Here is a 12,691-nt window from a genome sequence, read left to right as displayed (position 1 = left end):
CAAAAGAGAACATATAGATCTTGTGCCTTAGTGACGCAGATATAGATAATACAGCTGTCCCTGGCCAGTTAATTAGCTTTTTATTATGGTATTTCTTTGCTCGCTGCTTGCTTGAGAATGGGACATGTATTCTATTTTCTATGCAATAGAAAAGGAAATGCTCCAAGACTGCGTCAGAGGGATTATTATTATTATTATTATTTCTTGAGGCTAAAGGAAGATGTTTGCATGAAACAAAATAGTTGGCAAGATGCTATGCAATATACCAATGGTCCAGTGGATGGACCCTATATCTATCTGATAAACCTTCCAGATTCTTTTTTGGCCTTCACATCTTTCCACCCTGCCCTCTAAGCTAGGGATTCCCAAACTGGCCCGTGGGCCACCAGGAGTCCATAAGATTCATTCAGGTGGTCAACATCATCTTGGAATCACAGAACTGTAGAGTTGGAAGAGACCACTAGGATCATCTAGTCCAACCCTGCAATGCAAGAATCTTTTGACCAACGTGGGGCTTGAACCCACAACCCTGAGATTAAGAGTCTCTTAATCTGTGGATTTGTGGTTGAAGATGGGAGACAGCACATCCATTGCATAAAATATCCATGTTGATTATTAATTGTATTTTTGTTGCTTCTTTTAATTCTAACATTGGATGTTATTGTATTCTATGGAGTTGCAATGGCTACAACTGGCAGAAAAACCATTAAGCGGTCTGTTAAGATGCTCAGGATTTTTCAAGTGATCATGGGGAAAACAGCCAGCAAACTAATCTCCCTTGTTAGCAGAGAGGAGCGTCTGCCCATGATGACTGCAATTGATGGGCAGGTTCATGTGAAAGCAGGCACCCCCTCCTCGACATGTACTTCCCGATTGCAAATAGGGAACGTGGAAAGGAAAACAGCCCTCAAGGCTACTGTGCATTAACTCCTAGAAGCCAAACAAACACATGAATGAATTTACTTTATTACGGTCACAGACCAGCATAAGCAAAACATCTAAATAAATAGCTTAACAATATCTCTAAGTGGATAATTATTAAATTAATTGGGAACAAGAATCAAACGTAGATTAAAACATATACATTGAATACTTGATTAAACATAGGTAATGGATGAATAAAACCGATAAGGAAAATTTAAAGGAGATCAGTTAAAAAAGAACAGCTGCATGGGGTGGGGCTTCAGAAGTGCAGATCTAACAATATGGGCCTTCTATTTAGGACTGATTTGTAGCATAGACCATCCTTCGACGAATAGATATCATGGCAGCGCAAAATCTGTGACTTCTGGGCTTTCGTCCTATTGTAATAGGGAGGTGTAGTGTTGTTCTGAACACCCAGGGAACTTACATAGGATGGGCTGGATAAACCTAGCTTGAATGTCTATGTAATACTGGCAATAAATACGGGCATGCTCTGTTGTTTCCTGCTCCCCAGAGCCACAAGAGCATTTCCTCTCCTCTCCTCTCCTCATATGGTATCTTCCTATAACTGCTTTCCTGAACTGCTGAAGGGAGGGCCTGACAGCGAGTCAAGGTGAAAGCTCTTCGTTGTTTTGGTATTTCAAGATTAGTGATGTATGGCATTTGGGACCAAACACACACATGAACAACGTCATAATTTGTGTGGCTTGCTTCTTTTCATTCATTTTTGCCAGCAGTTTTTGCCATAATTCAAGCCTCAGAGAAATCTGCTATTAGCTTCCCCTCGCAAGTCCAGGAGAAGCACAAGCTGAGCATTTGTGATGGCGCTTCTCCGCCCCACCCGCTTGGAAACTCCAGAGTGACAGCCCGGTGAACTTTAAGAGGTGTCTTCACTGCTGGGAGGTTAATGATTTGCAAGGTGACGCAGGAAGGGCTAAAGGCCTTTCCAAGGTTCACTGGCTGCGGAATATGTGGAAGTGACAGCATCTTCCTGCACCTCACCCCCCCTTCCGTGACATTTGCATCTGCACCTGAATATCCAGAGCCCTTCTAGGCCTACAGCAGTGAAGATGATAGAGATCACAGAAATCCAGAGTAAGTATGACCATATCTTACAGCCTGAAAGGAAGAAGTTACTTCTTCTTATACCAGTGTAGTCAGGTTAGCTAAGAAAGAATGATTGGATCTAATCAAGGCTTCCTTTTGCCAGCTCAGCTTTTAGAGAATGTCACCCTGACCTCTCTTATTTACTTCTTTACTTTAATACTTGCCTTTTCACTAGCAAGTTCAAGGCAGCAAACATAATGCTCTCCCTCCCCTCATTTTAATAACAAACCTGTGAGGTAGATCAGGTGGACTGTGACTGAGTGGCCCAGCAAGCTTTGTGACCGAGTGGGGATTTGAATCTGCACCTCCCTGGTCTTATAGTCCAGTGCTCTAACCACTGCACCACACTGGCTCTCTAGTTCCAGTGTTACTCTGTTGACTGTTTCACAGGCACTTTCTTGGTTTGGTTTTTAAAAAGATCAGAGAACGCGCTGTTGGAAAAGGAAGCAAATTAGTATCTTTGCCTCTGTTCCCAGGGCACAAGAGTTTCAGTATGATCTTTAACAAAAATACAATCTGTGGGAGGAAAATAGAATCCCTGTGACCCACGTGTATGGAGTAAATAACAAAATAATTGACTCAAATAGATTTAAAATGCAAGGCTAAACTCTCTCCAGCAAGAGAGAGCCCCCAGTAGCAGAGTTTAAACTCACAAAAGTCAAGCAGAAGTATAGATTTAGGAATACAGTCATACCTCGAGTTGCATTTGCTTCACGTTGCTTTTTTCTGGTTACAAACGCGGCAAACCTGGAAGTGTTTACTTCCGGGTTCACTGCTTCATGCATGTGCAGGAGTGATCTGCATGCTTCACACATGCGCAGGAGCGATCTATCACATCACGCGCATGTGCAGAAGCGGCGCTCTACTTATGGACTTTTCGGGGTGCAAAGGGCACCGCGGAATGGATCGTGTCCATAAGTAGAGGTACCACTGTATAGGTTGTTGGACCCATTTAGTCTGCTTGCAAACAGCACTCCTTTCTTTCCAACCCCTCTTGTGATGAACACTGTTAAGGAAGTTTAAAATTCTTTACTTACAAAACGTTCCAAAGATCAGATTCATGCATTTCACAGAATCATAGAGTTGCAATGGACTACAAGGGTCATCTAGTCCAACCCCCTGCAATGCAGGAACCTTTCACCTAATGTGGGGCTCAAACAACGGCCCTGAGAGTTAGAGTCACATGCTCTGCTGACTGTGCTATCATATCCAAGCAGCAATGGGGGGGGGGGGGAATGGAGGGACACATGCAGCTTCAATTCCTCCTCTTACGGAGGTAAGGGGGTATGACTTAGCTGAGTTTAGGAACAGACCTCTCTGGTTCTAGCCCTTTCCATGCACAAACTAGAATTCATGCATAATTATCATAGAATTTTAGAATCTTAGAGTTGGAAGGGTCTCCAAGAATCATCTAGTCCAATCTCCTGCAATGCAGGAATATGCAGCTGCCGCATACGGGGATTAAACCTGCAACCTTTGCATTATCATCACCATGCTCTAGCCAACAGAGCTATCCAGGCTGCAATTTCCCACAAATTTTACATTTACTGCTCTGCCCACTTTTGCCTTTGGCCCCATTCACCATTGACACACAGCTCCCAGAAGGGAATGCAGCCCTTGGACTGAAGAAGGTTTGCCATCACTCAGCTAGACTGTGATGGGACAGTGAGTTGCAAATCACCAGCAGAGTTTGTGTCAGGGACCTGTTTGCTGTCTGCCAATGTATCACCCAGAGGGATCTTTCCAAGACTGCCAACTATCATCCTGCAAAGGAACACAGCACATGAGAATGAAGAGCAAAAGAATTAACACAGCTGTCCAACACTGACATTTGACTATGACAGACACTTTTAAGGCATTTACAGGCAGTGTCTCTAGCCTTGTTGTTAAACACCAGTCGACACCTCACCTGTTCTTTGGCTATAACCCATGCTGGTAAATTTGGGGTACACCCAATGCTTGCTGGGAGAAAATTCTGTTGGTTCTGAGTAACAGAGTTGTGCCTGAAGTGGAGAAATGCATCATGGGATGGGTGGATGGAGAGACATCCATAAGAGCTAGGTAAAAAAAAAGAGCAAAACCGAAGGTGGACAAATACCCACAATCCTAGGCCTGGCCATTAAAGCTGACATTGCTTCTGCATTTAGGAGTTGGTTTTGCAGATTATTCAGTTATTTCCTCACTGAGCCCTTCTCTGGTTGAGAGGCTACCCGGCTTAAGGCAGGCAATAGATGACCAGTGAGACTAAGGGGAATACAAATGATCCCTGAATTGAAGTTCTGCCCAAACAAGTGCTAGCTTCTAAAAAGCAGAAAAGGAAAGTGCTAAGCTACCTTCCCATGGGTAGGAGCTCCAAAGTCTCGTTGCTACACTCCCAAGAAAGCCCTCCCACCATTTTTCACATGGCAGTGTAACATGTAGCACAACCACTCATACAGATCTCAAAAGAAAAGCAGGACCATGCAAGAACAGGTATTCTGAGCCCAAACTGCAGACACCAGAAACATATTTTCCCACTATTGAGTTATAAGTGGGACTTCCTCCTCCTGATCTTCAGAATGCTGTGTGTTTGATTACATTCATTTCATCTGTTACAGGGATTGGTGTGGGACTTGTGGGCTTCGGGGTGTTTTTCCTCCTTTTCGGTATGCTATTGTACATGGATTCGGTGCTTCTGGCCTTCGGAAATGTAAGTTTCTTTCTCAAGCTCCAGATGTTTCCTTCCAGATGTTGCTTTTGTCATCACATATATCAGCCAGTTTGCCTTCAAAGCTTTGATGAATCATAAGGATCACTAAGCCCAGTTTACAGGCACTGTTGTGGAAGGTAGTTCCATTGACATCAACCGGGAGACTTGCTTCCAAGCAGAGTTGTCTAGTCTAAGGTTTTAAAGAATGTCTACCAGCCACAATGGCTGCGTTCCACCTCCACTGTCAGAAGATGTATGTATCAGTCACTGGAAGCCACAGGAGGGGAGAGCGCTGTTGTGCTCAAATCCTGCTTTCATGCTTCCTATAGGCAAAGGATTGTTCAAAGTAACAACAGGATGCCAGACTGCATGGGCCTTTGCCCTGATTAGGACTGGCAGCCCATTACAGAATTGAAACTTTTGTATTGTACACAGCACATGCTGCAAGGGTATGGGTGTAAGTGATACTTCATGAACTGAGGAAGGTGATGTTCCTCCAGCAACCCAATACCCTTGGTCAGCAGCTTCCTGTGTCAATAATGAAGTGGCTGAAAGCAATGGTGTAGCATGGGTTGCCAGTGCCCGGGGCAGTGCAGAGGGGGTAGGTAGGAGGGAGAGTACACAAAAAGGCAGAGTACACATGCACATGCACATTCAGTATCAGTATCAAACTTTATTTTGGTCACAAACCAGCATAAGATAAAACATACCGAAACTGAGCAAATAAGACTGAAAACAGGTAATGAGTAAAAACTGGTAATTAAAAGGTGATTATATATCATACCTACTTAAAAAGATAGAAACAGGGACAAACAGTTAAAAGCGACTATGTGGGAGGGAGTGTGAAGGAACACAGGTCTTGCATTTTGGGCCTAGTTTGTGGCGCAAACCATCTTTTGACGAATATCCATCATGGCAGCGCAGAATCTAGCAACTGAGTATGTAACATTTGGGTTTTCATCTTGAAGTAGCAGGGAGGTATGAACTTGTTCTGTGTGACCTGGGAATTTATGTAGTCTGAGCAAGTAGTAGCCATTTAATGATATGTCACCCCTGGTCCAGGTTTCCTGTATCAGTAAGATGTGATGTTGTGATAGAAAATCAGTGAAGCAGGTGTTCCTGATAGATGCTGCCCATCCGACCACATTCCAGGCTAGAAGGGCAACCTTATGCTGGCCTGTTGGCTGTCAGTCCCTCTTTCCCTCACAAGGTGGTTGGGGGGCTGTTAATTCCACCTGTGCATGCACAGTCAAGAGTTATTGCGCTGTCCTTGTTTGCAGGGATAAGCAGTTTCAATGGAGCCCAGCAACGGAAGCGTGTAGCTGTATTCAGGCAGCACTGGGTGTTGAAATTCTATGCCCCCTAACAATTTTGCGCCTGGGGCAACCACCCCTTGGGGGGGGGGGCTACACGATGCCACTGGCTAAAGGATCCCCACAAGACAAAGAAAAGAGAGGCAACAGGACCAATGTTCTCCTTTCTCTCCAAAGACAAAACAGAGAGAATTACTGAAGAGGATAAAAAGTTCATCAAGCCTGTAGGAAAGATTCAGCCTTTACGCCCAGCACCCCTAAGAGAGAATACCAGTGATAGCCAATGTGGTTACTCCTGATGTTGTACACTGCAGTTCCCATCAGCCCCAACCAGCATGCCCAGTGGTCAGGGATGGGGTGGGGCTTGGTCCAAAACATCCAGAGGGTATTGTGTTGCCTACTCCTGAATTATAAATGATCACTATATAAAGTGTTTTGTGATTAAAAAAAAGAAAAGCAGTATATACATAAACATGAAAATCAGGGGCAAGAAATCAGGAGCCCTCTACATATTGTTGGACTACAACTCCCATCAGCCAAAGCTAGGGCTGACAATGACAAACAGTCAGGGATGGTGGGAGTCAGAGTCCAACAGCATCTGAAAGGCGCATGCTCCCCATCCCTGATAAAGCGTCTACTAACTATAATACACTCCAATAATCCCTGGGTTTTGATCTTCTTCTCTTTAGATCCTGTTCCTGTCTGGCCTGGCCATTATCATTGGACTAAGAAGAACCTTTGGTTTCTTCTTCCAGAGGCAGAAGCTTAAGGGAACCAGTTTCTTTTTGGGGGGCATAATTATCGTCCTGCTTCGGTGGCCTGTCCTAGGCATGCTTCTGGAGACCTATGGCTTCATTAACCTCTTCAGGTGATTATTAATACCAAAGCCACAAGGCTTTCTAGGGAAACTACTGTATGTAGACAAGTCTGGGTAATTCCAGGGTTGTTGATAGCTGCACATGATGCCAGACCTGAACTCTACAAGTTTACAGTTTCTGAAATTGGTGCTCTGAGTTGGAGCCTCATGAGCTACAACCTTACCAGTTCTAACAAGAAGAAGATGGGGACAACATTTGCCCTCCTCCAGTTTGCAGGGACCTCATCTGTTTTTCAGTAATTCTCAAATATTATATACGGAGGTTCTGAGATTATGTCCACAAGCTCCTTTAGTACCCTTGGGTACAGCTTATCAGCTCCTGGAGATCTGAAATAATTTAAAGAAGTCATGGGTTCCCTTACCACCTCCTTTTTTGGACTGTATCTCCTTCCTTGCATTGTTTATTCTGTGCTGCCATTCCATTCACACAATGGATTTCCACTTGCACAATGGATCTTCCCTTCTCCTCTCCCATACAATCCTTTATGATCCTCAAAAACTGCTCTAGAGGGTTGGATACCCTCCAGACCAGATTGTTCCTTCATCCACAGATTACCTCTCTCCAGCTACTTTTCTCTCGGCCAGGATCACTTCTGGTATTGACGCCTCGGCTGGAAGAAAGATGCGCGGAGGAAGGAGCCATGGCTAGAGAAGCTATGAACAAAGGAGGGGGTCAGCACTCCTTAGCCATCTTTCTACTTTGCTTTCAACACAGAGAATTGCTGCTGTCACATCTAGTTTAACTCTTGGGTTTCGTTCCGGCTGCTGATTTTCAGCCATTATTAACAATGACTTATTTGTCCTCAGGAGTTTTTTCCCAATTGCCTTTGGGTTTCTGGGATCATTGGTGAACATCCCATTTTTGAGCAAGGTAAGAAAAATTTCCGTGCGTCATGTGCTGTCAGGGGAGCATGATTCTATCTGGCTGGCTTGGTTCCCTTAAGCTTTACAGGAGGGTTGGGGAACCTGCAGGTTTCCAGGTACAACACACAACTCTCATTGTCCCCTGAGTGGCCGGGGCTGATGGAAACTAGAGTCCAACAATACTCCACACTTCCATTTGTGCCATGATCTGTAGGCACAGGTCTGTGATTTGAAAAAAACAAAAACAAAAGCTCACCGTATACTGTTGAATTGGAACAAACATCAGTCAGGTCTTCTGAAGGTTGATGTTTGTTCTGATTCAGTGGTAAACAGCGAGTTTTTGCAGGGAAAGTGGTGGGACCAAAACAACAACAACCCATGCCTGGAAATAATAGAATCATAGAATTGTAGAGTTATATAATCCTTCAGAGAAATGTGATTGGTTACAAATGACTTCTTGTTGCAGCTGTTCCAGAAACTTGGAGACACCACCTCTATGGTATAGCCTGGAGAAGTGGCTTCCTACCACAGGCAACTTCCCCTCCTGCAAGCAAATAGACCTGTTTTATAGACTACTGTGTTGTTTTCACAGTGATGTGCCATTGAGACCTCCTGCCCAGTTCATACCTTTGAAGGCCTCTGTGTGATCACCTGCAGGAGTGTGCAAGGTTATTAGCAGTTCATATCCCAGCAGGAATTGCCTGGAGGTGCTGTTTGCAAGAGCAATCACAACTGAACTGCTGGTTCATAGAGATGATCATGCTGGAGCTAGACAATGGCTATGGACAATGGCTGAGTGAGCATCAGTACCTGGGCACATCCATGTTCACAAGATTTCTTAGCAACAAACCAACATTTAGGACTTGTCAATTTGCTCCAAGGAAGACACATCCCTTGGGGTCTTCACCTTCCAAACAGCTGCAGTAGAGTGAGTAAGCAAAGTACCCAGTTTATTTTGTTTTGTTGACATGCTGTGCCCACTGATATTTTTCATCCCTTGTGAGAAGCCATAATGCAGGCATCCCCAAACTCGGCCCTACAGCTGTTTTGGGACTACAACTCCCATCATCCTTGGCTAACAGGACCAGTGGTCAGGGATGATGGGAGTTGTAGTCCCAAAACAGCTGGAGGGCCGAGTTCGGGGATGCCTGTCATAATGGATCAGAAATTTGAAACTGAAGGGATTAAAAACACATAAGTTGAAAGGCATAATTTGAACACTATGACACTAGAACAATTTGTCTCACTAGCCAAATTTCAACAATAGGAAGGAGGAAAATGAATATAAGGGTGAGAAGTGTTGTTCTGAGTTTCAATCTCAAAATCTAAGTAAAGAAAATGGTTGGGGGAGGGGATGAGTTCGCAAAATAACTTGCAGTTCAAAAAGACACATACATAGCTTGTACTTTGGAGCAATGTCTATTTAACAGAACGTGAACGCTATTTGATTCCACCATGTGCATATTTTCTATTTTTTTATTTAACAAAACATAAAACATGTTTTAATGATATCAAATAAATCATGTTTCTCAAGATGTCACGGGTGTGCATGTCTGTTTTGCTCAGATGGGAAAATAGGAGCTACAGGGAGACCACTTGATTTGGGAAAGACAGCAAGGGTGGGGAGTTAAATCCACTGGTGAGGGAACAGTGGCTACATTGTGTCATTTAAAAAGAACATGGGAGTGCCAACCATGGACCTCAAACCATCTTACAGTGGTACCTCGGGTTACATACACTTCAGGTTATGGTACATATGCTTCAGGTTACAGACTCCGCTAACCCAGAAATATTACCTCGAGTTAAGAGGTTTGCTTCAGGATAAGAACAGAAATTGTGCGGTGGCAGCACAGCAGCTGTGGGAGGCCCCCATTAGCTAAAGTGGTCTTCAGGTTAAGAACAGTTTCAGGTTAAGAACAGACCTCCGGAATGAATTAAGTACGTAACCATAGGTGCCACTGTATTTAGTTTGGCGAAAGCTATGGAGATGGTTATTCAGCAGAGAGCTATGTGATCTTTCTTCCCAACCTCCACCTTGTGCACAGGGCTTCTGTATGTCGGATATGTACCCTCCAAATAATAAGTACAGCTGCTGGACCCCACTTGTACAGTAGCATAGCATGTGGGAGGGCACAGATTAAGTTCCCCCGAGCACAAAATTGTTAGGGGTGCAAAATTTCAACACCCAGTGCTGGGTATGTGTAGAGGAGTGAGAGAGAGAATAATGTGGAAGAGTACTTAGAAAAATGTTTTAAAAGGAAGGCTTGAGGGGGGGGGAAACATGTTTAAATCAGAGCAAGAAAGAGAAGGCATTTCATTCTCCGGAATTACCAATTTATACCAACAGCTCTGGCTCCATTGTGAAGAAGGCGGAAACAATAATAATGTAAAGCTGCCCCATACTGCAAGGAAGAGGAATAGACATGGCAACTGTTTCTGAAGCAGAATCCATTAAGAAGGGAGAGTAGAAGACAAAAGGTAGAGGTGGATCCATCTCTGCTGATGTCAACTGCCAGGTCATGCAGCAAAGGGGGGTTGGTGGGTTATACTGCACTTGAGAGGGACCTGGACTCCAAAGAGCAGCTGCGCTCTCCTCCTTTCAAGAGATCAAACAGAAGCAGCAGAGGAGTCTTGGCACGAACATCTAAAAGAGAACTGAGGTTAGTAGAGAGGGAGGAACTTTAAGCACACTAACCTGGGAGAAAGTCCTGCTGAACTGAATGGGGCTCACTTCTGAATAAACATGAATAGGATTGCACTGTGGGGCTAAAATCTATGCAAATATATACATGGGAGTAAGCATCACTAAATGAGTGTGACTTGCTCATGGGCAAGCGATTCATAGGTTTGGGTTGCATATGTCTTTTTAATTTCGGAAGAGGTAGATTGCTTTTTAAAGGAATGAAATGTCCCCCCCCCCCCGTATGTTGCGTGCATGAATTTTAAAACACTCTCTCTCCCATCTGTCATGGATGCTTTAGCTAAGTTTCTTGCATTTTGGGGGATTGGACTATAAGTCCCAAGAGACTGTGATCTACTCCCAGTATAAAAAAACTGGCAGTGATCTACCCATTGTCATTGGAGGGAGAAGGAGCGTGCGTGGGGTGGGTGGATTACCCAGAGTTGTTCAGCTTTTTTGGGGAGGATTGCAGAGTTTTTTAGCACCCCCATAACTATTTGTACATGATAAGGATCCCGTGAACTACCAGGATCTGCTGGGGATCTACCGGTAGATCACAATCTACTGGTTGGACATCCCTTTGACCCTTGGGGTCCCTTCAAACTTTACAATTCTATGGTTCTATGAAATTTCACCCCAGCTTTGGAAGTCATGGGGTGGGGCGGGGGGGGGTGCATTAGGCAAGTCTCCCTCTCTTGTCAGACTCAGTTTCCCAACTGCAATTATTACAGAGAGAAGATGCATAATACCACATGTTTGAAGAACACAGTAGAGTGCTGAGTAATAATGATAATAAAGAAATAAATATGTGCTCAGGCACAGAAGTAAGGTTCTTAAAAAGGCAGGACATTGCAACAGGAAAAAGGGATCAGGCTTCTTCTGTCCCTCTCTTCTAAAGTAACAGTGGGGAAACATTTGCCCTGGAAAGAACTTTTCTAAAAGCTGAAAACTCCTTGCAAAGATACGTGACTTTTCATTGTTCACCATATCAATCAGGAGCCCATAACAGGCACATTAGTATAATCCACTGGTCCATGTGCCCTGTGCAGGCAACATCCCCTACTGGTGTGCTTCTACGCACAAAGATGACTCAAATCATACACGATGCATGCTGATCAAATTTAGCTAAACAGGAAAGATGATTTGCATGTATTTCTATTATAGCTAAACAAGATTTCCCCCTCGTTTTAAATTTCCACAGCTATTTCGGCGCAGTATCATAAGCCCCCTAACACATACTTCTCAGGGTTTCTTCTAATTGCACAGGACGTTGAAATTCAAAGGGCTGAAGGAGCAATTGGCTTATCTGGGCATTGTTAGACATCCTTCAACTTGTAAGATTCCAAGGCTCTATTTTGCATTCAGATTTTGACTCAGTCCTCCTGAGTCGGCCACTGTATTTCCTTCTTTAGTAACTGGTGTCATTTCCCTAGACCTTTTCCCCAGCTCTGCTTGTTTTCACAACAAGCATTTGCTGGCTTGAATGGAAAAGGAAATATAAATATATATATATTTTCCTGCAAACATATCACATTACCTTTTCTATTAAAACAAAATATTGACAGGTCAATAGAGACCTAAAAGTAATTATAATTATTTAACAATAGGAAAGGACACCAAAAGTAGTTATTCTGATGACAGAGTCAGCTTTGATTGGAAACCTGTGGTGGAGAGGACTCTTCCAACAATGCCATTGTCTTTATAAATTACTTGGTTAATTTAGACCAGGATTGGGGGACCTTTGGCCTTCAGCTATTGCTGGACTACAACTCCCATCATCCCTGCCCATTGCTGGAGCCCAACAACATCTTGATTGAAATGCTTGATGGCCAACCCGTCTCTAATTTCAGGGGGCTGCTGTCTCAATGGTGTCCCTGGGTAACTGAGGCTGAGAGGAACTGAACCAGAAAAGTCTAGCTGCAAGATGTCAAGCCTTGTCATCCCATCAGCAGCCTCCCTCTCCTCCCCTTGCTATCTCCTCCTCTTTCCTCCTCTTGTATATGTCCTTGTGATTTGGAGATCAGTGGCAAGAAAGTCATGCAACTGCCCTTTTCACCCTGCCAGCACTGTTCTTCTGTTGTGTTTTCTTTCAGCATTTCCCCACCCGCTCTCCTTTCCTTTATCTTTCCTTTCAGATCCGCTACATCCCAGGATGAGCTTGTTTCATTCCCTTTTGATGCTCCTATTACTCTGCAGCGCTCCCTTTGGAGAACCAGCTGACAGCTATTTCCCTCTTA

At 44.0% G+C, this 12,691-nt stretch overlaps 1 protein-coding gene across 1 annotated transcript; it reads left to right on the top strand.

The window, feature by feature from the left end:
- Positions 1 to 1,880: 1,880 nt before the first annotated feature.
- GOLT1A (golgi transport 1A) lies at positions 1,881 to 9,309 on the top strand. The gene is made up of 5 exons (XM_028734219.2): positions 1,881 to 2,019; positions 4,629 to 4,720; positions 6,723 to 6,901; positions 7,718 to 7,781; positions 8,241 to 9,309. The coding sequence occupies exons 1-5, from the start codon at positions 1,995 to 1,997 to the stop codon at positions 8,277 to 8,279; spliced, it is 399 nt and encodes a 132-aa protein (XP_028590052.2). The 5' UTR covers positions 1,881 to 1,994; the 3' UTR covers positions 8,280 to 9,309.
- Positions 9,310 to 12,691: the final 3,382 nt, after the last annotated feature.

This window comes from Podarcis muralis, chromosome 5 (assembly GCF_964188315.1).
Source record: "Podarcis muralis chromosome 5, rPodMur119.hap1.1, whole genome shotgun sequence".
Taxonomy (NCBI): Eukaryota; Metazoa; Chordata; class Lepidosauria; order Squamata; family Lacertidae; genus Podarcis; species Podarcis muralis.
This window is presented reverse-complemented; position numbering and strand designations above follow the sequence as displayed.